General features: G+C 40.3%; 1 protein-coding gene across 1 annotated transcript; it reads left to right on the top strand.

Annotated features, from left to right (window-relative positions):
• Window positions 1-1,462: 1,462 nt before the first annotated feature.
• Window positions 1,463-12,621, top strand: MMGT1 (membrane magnesium transporter 1). The gene is made up of 4 exons (XM_034649410.1): window positions 1,463-1,827; window positions 5,619-5,671; window positions 7,646-7,749; window positions 9,559-12,621. Exons 1-4 carry the CDS (start codon window positions 1,749-1,751, stop codon window positions 9,716-9,718), a joined length of 396 nt encoding a protein of 131 aa, XP_034505301.1. The 5' UTR covers window positions 1,463-1,748; the 3' UTR covers window positions 9,719-12,621.
• Window positions 12,622-13,235: the final 614 nt, after the last annotated feature.

Below are 13,235 nucleotides of genomic sequence, written 5' to 3'. Positions count from 1 at the left end.
GAAATGGGATGGGGAACAAAAAGTTGAGGTAATCTGCAGACTCTTGGGTGCCCTCTTTATTTTCTAAAATTTTTTCAGCTTTGAGGAAGCTCAAGTATATCAGAAAATGTTTATCAGCAATCAAAGGGTCATCAAAATTTAAGCGTGTATGCAAGTCCCAGGGATTCCTGATTCCAATTTTAAAAAATGGGAGGACTCTCTCTAGAGATCCTTTCAAACAAGGATACATCACTCCCCACTTCTTTCCCATAATTCATTCAGCAAACATTCTTTGAATGCCTACCGTATGTGACAGGCAATGTTCTAGGCATTGACAGAAATCTTTGTCCTCTTGGAGCTTATAGGAAGAGAGACAGTGAACAATAATAACACAACAAACCTAATAAGCAAATTACAGAATATTTCAGAAGGCGATATAGAAATAGAGCAGGCTGAGGGGACCAGGAATGGGAAGATTACAAGTTTAAAAGGGGTGTCCAGGATAGGCATCTTTGAGCAAATGAGAGTTAGCAAAATTGATGCAGCTAAAAAGTAGAATCCTGACAGGGCTGAGGGCATTTACCTTGTGATATGCGGCTTACAACGCTGTGCCAGTCAGTCAGGGGGCACTGGAGGAGTTGGTGCAGAGTTTGGAAAAATGGATGAATTCCGTCTTGGCCATAGTAAGTTTGAATTGCCGCAGGATAGACATAAGCAATTAGCAGGTCTGGAGCCAAAGAGAGACATTTGAGATCGAGATGTCGCTTTGGAAATTACTGTGTTATCGATGGTGGCTGAAGCGGTGGGAATGAAGAGGTGGGCTCGCCAAAGGAGAGCAGAGTGGACAGAAGGGGAGAATCTCACTAACGAATGTGTACATTTTAGGGGATGGAGACAAAGACAAATCGAGAACTGAGAGTACACTTTTTTCTGATCAGAGATAGACGAGATGACCTGGCGTTGTGAGCGTGCTTTTACTTCTTTCCTTTCATTTCTCCCTAACGTAAACTGGCTCTTTTCAGGACAAAACTCTCCCGCGCGGCACTACACCCCTTGGGGCGCGAGTCTTTCTTCAAGACCTTTTGAAGGTAAGGAGAAGGGAACTAACTTTTACGGAGCATCCCACGCGTGCCACGTGTTTGGGGTTTCAAATACCGGCTTGTTCTCCTCTACACCCCACCCGCCTCTTCGCTTTCACGCCCTTGCCTCCTTCAGCAGTGCTCCCTCCTAGAGGGCTGAAGTACTGGACGGGCCGGCATTAAACAAAGGACCCAGCTGGAGGGGGAAGCAAAGCAAACAAACAAACCCCCCTGCGAGGAGTAGAGACCCAGCGCCGAGGGCCTTGAACCTCTGCCTCCAGCCCTCCCGGTGTCCCGCTCCTCAGCCCCGCCCGGGCCTCTCCGCAGGCCCCGCCCCTTGCCCCGCGGCCCGCGCTCATTCGCTGGCGCCCTTCCGCTCCGCTTCCCCATTGACCCGCTTTCGCCTCCTTCGGTAAGCTCTCCGCTTAGCTCCGCCCCTCACGGAGAGACCGCGCACGCAGGCTCGGCTCGTGGTCACTCGCGGACCTTATTCCTTGTCGCTTTCCCCTTCTTCCCGGCATTCCTGCTTCCGCTTTCTCACGGCTCTTTGGTTTTTCCACCTCTGAGGCACTTCGCGCCCAGGGGTTCGGTGACGTCATCTCTGTGCGCTGCGCGGACACCCGCCAGTGGAAGAAGGAGCAGCTCCGTCGCCCTTCGCCTCTTTTGTTGGGCTGCTGCTCCTCCGGAATCATGGCGCCGTCACTGTGGAAGGGGCTGGTGGGCGTCGGCCTCTTTGCCCTAGCCCACGCGGCCTTTTCCGCTGCGCAGCGTAAGTGCCGCGGTGATCGCGACCGCCCCTGTGTGGGACTCCGGGGGCGGTGTGTGGGAGCACCCTGAGGGAGTGTCGGGCCGAGTGTCCCAGGAATGGTCATTTGAGTCCTTAGAGTTGTGGGGTGACTCCGAGAAGTGGCTCGGGGCTTCCCGGTGGAAGGCTTGGAGTCTGAGTTTGAGGAGACAGGCACCTGAGATTGCGGCAGGGGTGGAAGGGGAAGGGGGTGTCTGGGAGAGGGCTCCAAGCTGGCTGCAGGGTGGGCAAAGAGGGAGTCTGTCCGGGAATCCGGGACAGGTGATGTCAGATCCAGCGTGGGGCTGAACAGGCAAAGTGTCAGATTGAGGACCTCGGATGCTCATGGTCCCATGACAACTAGGTGGACAACATCTTGGTCACTCCTGGGCTGTCCAGGCAGAGATTGAGAAGTTAAGTGACCGTTTGCCTCGTGGAGGCACTATGGTACAGGTGAAAGAGCACTGGACTGGAAGTCTGGAGGGCTGGTTCTGAAAAACTTGCTTTGCCGCTAAATCTGTGTGACCTTGGGCAAGTCATGTCCCTTCTCTGAGCCTTCATTGAGGTGGATTTTGATTCTTGCTTTTTCTGTGTCACAGAGTCACTGGGAAGTTTAAAAGAAAAAAGTAAAAGTACTTTAACATACACATACAATTGGATCATCAAGAAGAAACTTGGAGTCTAGCGGAGGAGGTAGTGCATGCAGTCTTGAGAGGGCTGATCTGTTTTGTGGTCTTCCTTCTCTACTAGACCCAGGGGTCAGCAAACTGGCGTGTGGGCCAAATGCAGCCTCTCTCTTGTTTTTGTAGTGAGCTAAGTATGTTTTCACGTTTTAATTTGTTGGGGGAAAAAAAGCCAAAGAATATCATTTTAAGATCCATGGCAGTTATATAAAATCCAAGTTTTCAGTGTCCATCAATGAAGTTTTCCTGGCAGACAGCCACACCCTTTCGTTTAGGTATTGTCTGGCAGCTTTCTAAGTAGGGAGTTGAGTAGTTGACACAGAGACAGTATGGCCTGCAAAGCCCAAAATATTTGTTATCTGACTTTTTACAGGAAAAGTTTGCTAACCTTTGTCCTAGCCTATAGAGCCCCTAAGGGCAGCCCATTTTGTTCATTGCTGCGATCTCTGTGCCTAGCACAATGTTCCCCACAGTAGGTACTCAATAAATTTGTTGAATGAAGGAAGTGAATTCAAAGTTGAACTTTATTCATTTGCTAGATTACTTTCCATGTTCAGGAATAAAGTAGAAAATGAAATGTGAATTCCTTCAAAGCTCTATTTTTTTCCCAAGATAAAACCTTTTGTTTATTATATAGAATTAAAATGACCCAGTTACTTTACGTTTTACATATGTGAATTGACATTTGTCTGACTGAAACTCAGCTTTATTTTTTTAAATACATTTTTATTTTGAAATTTTACAGAGAAGTGCAAAGATAGTACAGAGTTACTGTATACCCCCACCTGGTTTCCTGCATTGATAACATCTTCTATTACCATGGTATATTGTCACAACTAAGAAACTGACATTGATATGATACTATTGATTAAAGTCTAACTTTTATTTGGGTTTTACCAGTTTTTCCAATAAAGTCTTCTATTCCAGGAATCAGTGCAGGGTATCGGATTACATTCGGTTGTCATGTTTCCCCGATCTTCTCTATTCTGTGACATTTTCTCCAAAGCTCCAGTCTTTAATGATAACAGTAATAATAGCTAACATTTATTAAATGCTTACTATATGCCAGGCACTGACCTGAGCGCTTTACATGTATTATCTAATTTAGTCCTACCAAAAGCCCTGTGAGGTGGCTATTATTGTTGTTACCGCTCTTGAAAGATGAAGAAGTCAAGACACGCATAGCTGGGAAACGCACAAACTGACAGAGATGATGGTGGGGCCAGGATTCAAAGACAAGCAGTTTAACTCTAGAGCCTATGTGCTACACTGCTTTATGAAATTCAGTTTTGTGTAAGTGGTTGAAATTGCGCTGTGCTTAGGTGCCAGAGGTACAGGGATGCCTTGAAGTTCAAAGTCAAGTGGAGAAACAAATGGAATCAATAAGTAATGACAATAAAGTGATATAGATGCTATGCTAAGAGTATGTCAGGATGCATGAAGACAGGCCGGGGGTGGGAGGTGGGGGATGAGCCCGTTAAGGAAATATCTTAGAGCCTTGCTGCTCAAGGGTTTTCCACGGACCAGTCTCCAGGGAATAGCCTGGGAGCTTGTTAGAAATGCAGAAATTCAGGCCCCGCCCCAGAGTTTATTAAATCCGAATCTGCATTTTAATAAGATCCCCAGGTGATTTGCCTGAGCTTCCTTGGAGAAGCACTACCCTAGAGATCAGGATACTGTGGAGTATTGCGTCATTTTCTACAGTTGGTTTCAGCTGTAAAATTTTTACAGTACTCGAGCAAGGAGATCACTGAAGTCCAACCCCTTCGTTTTACAGATGAGGAAATGTCTGGTTAGAGGTATTGTTAGAGTCAGATTAGGCTGCATGCAGAGAAGAAAGCTGGCTAGGAATTGAACAGACAGTAGGAAGTTAGCCAAACCTATTTTTGGTATTGGATTGATGTTTCTTTTACACTGGTCCTTATGTTAAACCTGTAAGATAAAACTTCAGAAATGTCTGTAAACACATTCTCTTTTAAGAGTTACTACATGTTCACTCACAGCAATTTGGGTTTTTTAGTCCACAGCACATTGTTAAGTAGGGATTGTGCCAGGTTTTTCTAGAATTAGGATTTTGTGTTTTTGGTGAGATGAGAATGCCTTGTTGCAATTCTCACTGCAGTGGGACCTCTTTATAATGCTCATGTTGGAAAAAGACTAATATTTACCCTTGAAGCTAATTGTGTCATGTCAGACTGTAGCAGCAGATAGCAACTTGTACTGTGGCATGCTCACCTTCGCTGGGATGAACTTTGTTACAGCAGAATGGCTACCATGTATCTACTGTAATCTTCACATTATCCACATTTTACTGTTGCAGACACTTAGGCAGTAGAAAGATACTGTATTTCTTTGATTCTAAGACACACTCCCCTCCCACTCCTACATTTTAACACTCTGAAATTGAGATACATGTTACAATGCATAAGGATGTCTTAAGGTTTGATGAGATAAAGCCAGTGACAGTAAGTTGAGGAGCTGGTTTTATGATCCAGGCTTATCAGCTTCCAGATCCTGGTCCTTTTCTTTCATGCCTTGCTGCTTCCCGAGGCTAAGGCAGCAGCAGAATTATGATTTAATCAGAGAGGCAGAAATTGACGTTCTGGAATTTCTCCTGTTCCACCCCGCCCCCAACATATTCTTTCAGGGAAAAACATGTCCATGCCGGTATTACTTTATCCATACTGTGTGATGGCGATGCTATTTCAGAGTTGAGATTTTCTGTAGGATTATTCGTTTTTAAGTAATTGTGATTTCTTTGACCAGTTAGTGAAAGAAACTCTTAGTTTCAGAGGATTCTAGTTTTCCCATAGTACCGAAAGAAAGAAAATATGTTTAGGTATGTCTTCCTTGTACTTGCTCACCTTTCATTCTTACCGTGTTTTATAAGGTGACAAAGCAGGTCATGATGAAAGTAAAATAGTTCAAGATCAGGCTGACTGCCTTAGAAGATAGAGGTTTTTGAGGAATCTGGGATTAGCATTACTTTATGTAGCATATAAGTCAGCTGCTTCTTTGGTATATTGATTTGCTTGCATTTTAAGAAAGAAAAATGGGCTACAATTTCCTTAATGGTATGCTTCTGGTTTATAGATCGTTCTTATATGCGATTAACAGAAAAGGAAGATGAATCACTGCCAATAGATGTAAGTTGGTCATTTATATTCCATTAAAATATATTTTAAAAATTAGCCACATAGCTTATAATATATATATATATGTATATTTTTTTTTTTTTACTGGTTCTTGTTCTCTTAAGATTTTCCAGACATGAAGTAACATCTGTTCACTACTTTACTCTTTGTCACTCGTTGTACAACCCAAAGATTTGGAAACAAAAGATTTCTGTGTTTGGTTTCTAGAACTGTAGTTTGAGTAGTCATTCTAGAAGTTGCTCTGTTCATAGTCTGAGACAGACTTAAAAAGTTGATTATTTGACTTTATTTTTTATGTAAAGTATAAGAACAAGCAAAACTAAACATTGTTTAGGGACATATATGTAGGTGGCAAAAGTAAAGAAAATCAAGGAAGTGGTTTTTTTTAAGTTGAAATGGTATGTGAACTTCACTCACCATTTTTTATATTTAATTGCTCTTAAATGACAAAATAGTAACTTCTTTGTAACAGAATCAAACAGTAAGCGTAAAAAGTAAAACTGACCCCATACAATAAAAAAGACAAGTGACCTCACTGCTCAGCTGTTCTGCTGCTACTCCCGCCAGCTTGGAGTATGTCCATTGTTCAGCTCTCCTCCTGTGCATAAACAGCATTCTTTATTTACATTATGTATAGTTTTACCTAATCAAAACAGTTTTTCTTTTAAAAAGTTATTATCTATGTGTATATATGTCTAGTTTTATAATTAGCCTTTTATTACTTAACATTATTTATCTTAACATAACTTCATGATAACTCATAGATTTGCCACATTCTTGTTAATGGTGCCTATGATTGCATTTTATGAAATAGGTCTTGGTACACTGGTGGCGGGAATGTGTAAACTGGAATAACATGTGACATTAGTTTTAATTTAGAAAGTTAGAGTAATAGCTTGTGGCTAATTTTGACTTTAGTTGTCTGTAATGAAAGCTATGATAGACGAGACTATTAAGCCACTCTCCTATCACCTTTGCTTTGTGGTAGATTAGCCCCACCCCCACCCCCACATACATATTCATTTATATCCATTTAAAATAGCTTGCTTCTGTTTACAAATTGGGAATTTTGAAAAATACAGAAAAATCACAATCAAGAAAATCAAATGTGCCTCTAATCCCAGGTTGGTTAATATCAAACATTGCAAGTTTTCGCTTGCACAACCTCTTTGGAAAGCATTTTGGTATTACCTAATGAAGTTGAACATGTGTATACTCTCCCCCAGTGATTCCACTCCCACGTGCCAGGAGAACTACTGCAGGATATCTGTATTGGCATTGTAAAAGTAACACACAGGAAACAGCCCACATAGCCATCGGCAGTGGAATGAATAAATTGTGGTATTTTCATATAATGAAATATAAAATACAATGAAAATGAATGGACTACAAGGATATACTACAACAGGGATGAATCTCACAAAAAAGTTCAAAATGAGAAAAAGTAAGCAATATATATTTTAGAGGTACATACATAGCTGGTAAAATTATGAAGAAAAGCCTTAAAGAATTGATTAATATACAATTCAGTACAATAGTTAACTCTGAGGGGGATGGTGAAGGATATAATTGGAGAGGGACACATGGGACTTGAAAGGTAGTTTTATTTCTTAAGCTGGGTGGTGGGTCCAGGGGTGTTCTTTTGTATACTCAATGGTATTTAACAATAATACATTAACAAAATCTCAGTTGCTCTTGGAAGCAGGTAATAGTTGGTAACTGAGTTCCGAATGCTCAGTACCTGTTTGCTTTTTGAGCAAAACCTAAAAGTATTTTTGCAGCTGATCCATAGAATTTATAGAAGATTTTATTGTGTCTGAGTTCAAATTATTTAAAGTGAGAATGACTCCTTGATAGGATCTGGGAGAAATACCTGTCAGAGGCTAAAAAGAGATGGAGGGGAAAATTGTAAATTTTTATGATAATATTTTTATGTTATATGATAATCTCAATCTTTATACACAGATAGTTCTTCAGACACTTCTGGCCTTTGCAGTTACCTGTTATGGTATAGTTCATATTGCAGGAGAGTTTAAAGACATGGATGCCACTTCAGAACTAAAAAATAAGTAAGTCTTTCCCTTTTCATAGGCATTTCGATTCAAAGGGGTTTTGCTTCATTTACATAATTTAAAATGTATGTTTTCTGGTACATAAAAGTTGATTTTGTTTTTACATTTTGATGATGCAGTTTGTGTGAATAATGAGGTCAAAATATTGAGGCAGTGTTTGATATGGTAGAAAAATGGAAGTTGAATGACAGATTATTGACATTAGACTCAGATGTCATGTTACATTTGCTTAAAATTATTTATTGCTTGGGTGGGTGGAAGGAGATAGACAAATAGGAAGATATTCCCTCAGAAATGTTTTCCTTTCATCCTTTCTTTTTCCCTTCCCTCTCCCCTCCCTCCCTTCCGTTTTTTCCTCTTTTTATCCACATGTCCCAGCTAAGTCTTTGGAAGAATAGGGGTTTTTGGTCAGTTTCTTCTATCACTTGAGCCTAGACTGTGGCCTAAACTGCGCTCTGGCCCTTTCCTGTTCCTGGATTACAGTATATTTGTTATTCTGCTTTCTGTTTTCTCCTGTGCTTCTAAGCTATTTTCTTGAGCTTGGCTTGCTTTTCTTTTCCATATTTCTTTTTTTTTTTTTTTTTTAAGATTTTATTTATTCGACAGAGATAGAGACAGCCAGCGAGAGAGGGGAACACAAGCAGGGGGAGTGGGAGAGGAAGAAGCAGGCTCATAGCAGAGGAGCCTGATGTGGGGCTTGATCCCATAACGCCGGGATCACGCCCTGAGCCGAAGGCAGACGCTTAACCGCTGTGCCACCCAGGCGCCCCTCTTTTCCATATTTCTTACTTTCATAAAGGTATCCTTTAGCTTTGTTCAATTCCATCTCTGGACTTTACCTACCTTCTTGAGCCTGGAAATTTTAACCCTTTACAATGTGTCCTCAGAAGGGTTCACAAGAAACATTTATTTGTTAGAGGAAACTCACCCCCTTGTTACTTTTACTTTTCAATTTACATTTTAAATAGTCACGTGTCAGGCTTCCTGTTTTATGTGGGAGTATGCTTGGGATTTTAGGTGGGCTGACTTTGAGATTTGAGTTTTTATCAAGGCAGAGTTCTCTTTTTTTCCAGGAAAATAATGTTTAAACAAACCAATACTGAAAGCCATACACTTAGGTGTTTGTGAACTTTTTTTGACTACACATATCTCACTGGGAAAGAAGAAAGGATACTCTACTATCACCACCCACTATAGTTCTTACAAAGAGTCTACCAAGAATCACAGGCAAAGGGCCAGGAAAGAAAGAAGTAAAACAGAATGGCATTAAGTAGGTGGTAGCAAAATATATAAATTTAGTAGGTGGTAGCAAAATATATGAGTTTGGACAACAGTAGGTACAGAAGGGCCAAAAGGAGTTTTTTTTTGTTGTACTTGAAAGATTCTTGGAAACAGATCTGTGAAATGATCATATTGCTTGAATAGTGAGGGCCAAATGAGAATAATCAAAGGTACAATCTATGTACTGGTTTTTTAAAAGACTATTTGGCATGGGCTAGCTAGTTCTAAGATTTACAGAAGTGATTAAAGCTGAGCGATTATTTGTGCTATAGTCATAGGCATCTTGGAAGGAGTGGCTGAAAGAAAGATTTGAGTTATGTTGCTTTTCCAGGTTTCTTATTTTCCTTGTACAGGAAAAAAAATGAGGCATAGTATGATTGCCATGTATAGCCTGATCCCATGGATTTAAACTCAGTTAAGACTATAACCCATAGCAAATTCATAATTCATTAGAAGCCTGCTTGTTTTCATATAGGCTTTTGTACAGGTGTATCTAAAGTGGATGCTTTGTTTTTTTTTTTTAAGGACATTTGACACATTAAGGAATCATCCATCATTTTATGTATTTAATCATCGTGGTCGAGTACTGTTCCGGCCTTCGGATACGACGAACTCTTCAAATCAAGATGCATTGTCCTCAAACACATCATTGAAGTTACGAAAACTTGAATCACTGCGTCGTTAAGATTTTTACAAATTATAATAACAGGACAGGACACAGAGCTGGAATATTGGAGTTTGGGGTATAAAACACTCCCCCCATCATCAGTATTTATATTATATTGATCTTTCAGACCTAATTAAAAAAAGTCTATGGCCCTTGTTTGTACACTGTTAATCCAATCATTAATGGAGTATAAGTTATCTGTGAAATGAGTCTTTGATCTTTCATAGAGAGAATTCTTTTTTCCATTTAAAACAAATTCATATCTTTTGTAAAAATCACTGTTTTGAACACATTTCTTTGAAAAATGTTGATTTTGTAATTATTTATTTTCTTAGATTTCTTTTCTTTTGCACTTGAGTTTTTAGGATCCTTTTGGAAATAATGTGACTACTGCATTTTGCAGCATGAATGAAAGTTAAAAAGTCTTTGGTTCTTAACAACAAATGGACTTCTCTAAAGAGAGCAAAATGGTGGCTTATCAGTTTTTCTTATGACCCCTAAAAAGTGGCTGTGCTTCAGCAGATGCTTGCCAGTTTTTAATTTATCATGACTTCTCGCCCCACCCCACTCCCATATACCTTCTAACATTGACTGTCTTGTTTCATCACTTCTCTGGGGTTCTGTGTGCAGTGAGCAATTCTTGTGTCAGAAATTCTTTGTCATAAGTATATTTAACAAATCCAACTTGCTGTAAAGCTACTTATGTTCTCTTCCTTTCTCTGTCAGAAATTTCCCCAATTGATTATGTAGTTAAAGAATGGTTGAAGATAGACCAAAAGACCATTCATGATTTCATTGATTATACTGCCTGTGTAGAAGAATAGTAATCACCGAAGAAAACCGATTTCTTGTCATCAGCCAGTTTAACTTATCAAAGTCTCTGTTGTTTTATTGCATACTAAACTAGCAAATTAGTGAAACTGAAGGAAACTTCTCATCAAAGGTAGGCTTCAAAGGCATTGGGACAAATATGTTTTAAATATTTGGAACTAATAGCTTCAGTGAAAAACAATTAAGGTCATTTAAGAAACTGTTTTATAGCTTCAGATTCGTTAGCAGGCTTAGAGTTTTTCCATCTTTGTTGGGTGCTGCTGAAGGTGAGGATGAGGGGACAGAGTAGACTTTTTTTTAGAAACAGTAATTCTGGGTTTAGGGAAATTTGGCTAGCCCTTTGAACTGCAGGGAGCTTAACATGTCTTTGTAGAGAAGGTTGCTTTTGTTGAACTGTACAGGTATGAAAACATTGCTTTCTTTGAATTGTATAGGTGCAAAGGGAATAACTATGCAGACTTGAAACGCCTTTGGCAAGAGTCCATAAGATGCCCCCTTCTGCTTGATGGCATTTTTCCCATTAGCAGTGGACCTCAGCTCTTCTATCCTGCCTGGTAACACATAGCCCCAAAGCACGAGACTTTTGTCATTGAGCTTTTACTGTTTAGTTTTGTTTTGCCAACCCAATCTGTCTGTGGAACACTGACTCTGCTCTCTAAGGAGAACAAAGTTAGAAATCTGCTGATAGCCTAAGATAATTTAGAAATGAGTTAAAAATGGGATTCAGGGGATTAATATAGTGATAACTAAATCAAAATATGGTATGAGAAACAAGCTCCTTCCATCAGGCTTGCCTGCCATTTCCTCAGGTATGACTTGATTCGAAAGAGCCTCTTTGGGGCTGCCTTCCTTTTTTATTATTCACATACCTTCAACGCAGCCATTTAAAGGGTACAGTTCAGTGGTTTTGTCATATATTCGCAAAGTTGTACAATCACTACCACAATGCATTTTAAGACATTTCTGTCACCCCCAAAAGAAACCCTGTACCCTTTAGCGGGCGCCTCTCATATCCCCGTGCCCCAGTGCCTCCCAGCCCCGGGCAACCACTAATCTCCTTTCTGCCTCTATAGATTGGCCTGTTGTGGTCATTTAATATGAATGGATTCGCACAATGTCTGGCCTTGCTAGTGACTGGCTTCCCAAGTATAGTTTTGTTCTACGTGGAGTGAGAACTTCTCCCCTTGAGAACTGTGATTGCTGTAGAAGGAAGCGGTTGGTCAAATCAGTAGATGTGGAGTAGGGAGGACCAGACACTTACCACGTTTCTTTGTCAGTCTTAGGCTGAATGGTTTTTCCTCGTAACCAAGCACTCGTGATATACTACTAGTTATAATACTTTGGCTAGTCTCTAGAATGGAGACTGAAATCTTTGCCTGCCCAGTCAGGAAAGTCCCAGTAAAAATGATGCCCGATAATTTGGCAGGTAATTGACACAGTTTTCAGGTGCGTCTAACTTGGCTAGCAGCTTGTGTACCTCGGGCCAGGTGAGCTTCTCAAATTTCTTCTTCAATTTCCTCCAGTGAATTTCTGTTTTCTTTTTCCAGTATGTACCATAGGACTAAAGGTGATTTGGGTGCATTGTAACCGTGCTAAATGGGTTAAATTCAGAATTTTATTTATAATACTTTGAGACAGTCCGTGACTACCTAGGGTAGTCCAAAAAAAAAAAAATGTAGTGATGTGAGCTAGTTAAGCCTGCTGCAGTTGACCGCGATTTTAGTGACATTCAGAAGTGTGCACTATTGAAGGCTCTCTAGAATATAGGAAGAGACCTCTTAGTAACTAGGGAACCAGCCGAATGCTGTGGGCTAATGGCCCAGCCACAGAAATGCAGATCTGGCGGATTAGAGGCGATGATGCTCTGTAACTCCCTAATGATTGTTTCCTAAGCACTGTGGCTAATTTTTGAGGGGCATGACAGCATCTTCCTGGTTGTATGTGGCCTGTTTCCATGATGTATTGAGTAGTGTTGTTTGTTGTGAACATCGATGCCTGTAACACCAAGCTAAACACCTTCTTTTGGATATGTTTCCTCTCTTTAAATGGCCTTGCCCTGTCCAATAAATAAATGATTGTCTCACCCTGTTTTTGGTAGTGGTTTTTGTTTTTGTTTTTGTTTTTTAAATCTCATTCTCTTCTGCTTCTCTGTCCCCAGAAAAATGTTAAGAGCTAATTTTATGACTGTATTTTTTCCCAGTGTGATGCTGTTCTAGTAAATTCAGTGGATGCTTTACTTTTTATTGTACATGTAAAGTCAAATTGCACTTTTATGTATTTTTGGAGTCGAAATAGAATATGCAATATCATTTATATTTATAAGTTATCAAAGAACCTTTGAAGTATAAGAATTTCAGTCCTTGAATAGCAGTGTCCAATCATTCCATCACAAATTTGTTATAACTTTAGACCTAACAGGAAATCATGATTGAAAGCATCAGGGGGCAAATCCAGAATCTGATGAAAACCCAAGGGAAAGTTCTGATTTGTAAAACTTGGCTCATATCTGGAGTATTTTGAAAAACAGCACTAGCAGATTCAAACCTACCTAGGAATATCTCAGAATAACCTACAAATCAAGTATTCTTTCAAAAGGGAAAAACAAAGATGATATATGCATGTGGCAAAAACAAAAAAACCAGATGGTACAGAAAGGCATGTCGTTGAAACTTGCCCCCTTCCCTCCTGCGCCTCATGTCTCTCC

The sequence above is a fragment of the Ailuropoda melanoleuca genome, chromosome X (assembly GCF_002007445.2).
Source record: "Ailuropoda melanoleuca isolate Jingjing chromosome X, ASM200744v2, whole genome shotgun sequence".
Lineage (NCBI taxonomy): Eukaryota > Metazoa > Chordata > Mammalia > Carnivora > Ursidae > Ailuropoda > Ailuropoda melanoleuca.
This window is presented reverse-complemented; position numbering and strand designations above follow the sequence as displayed.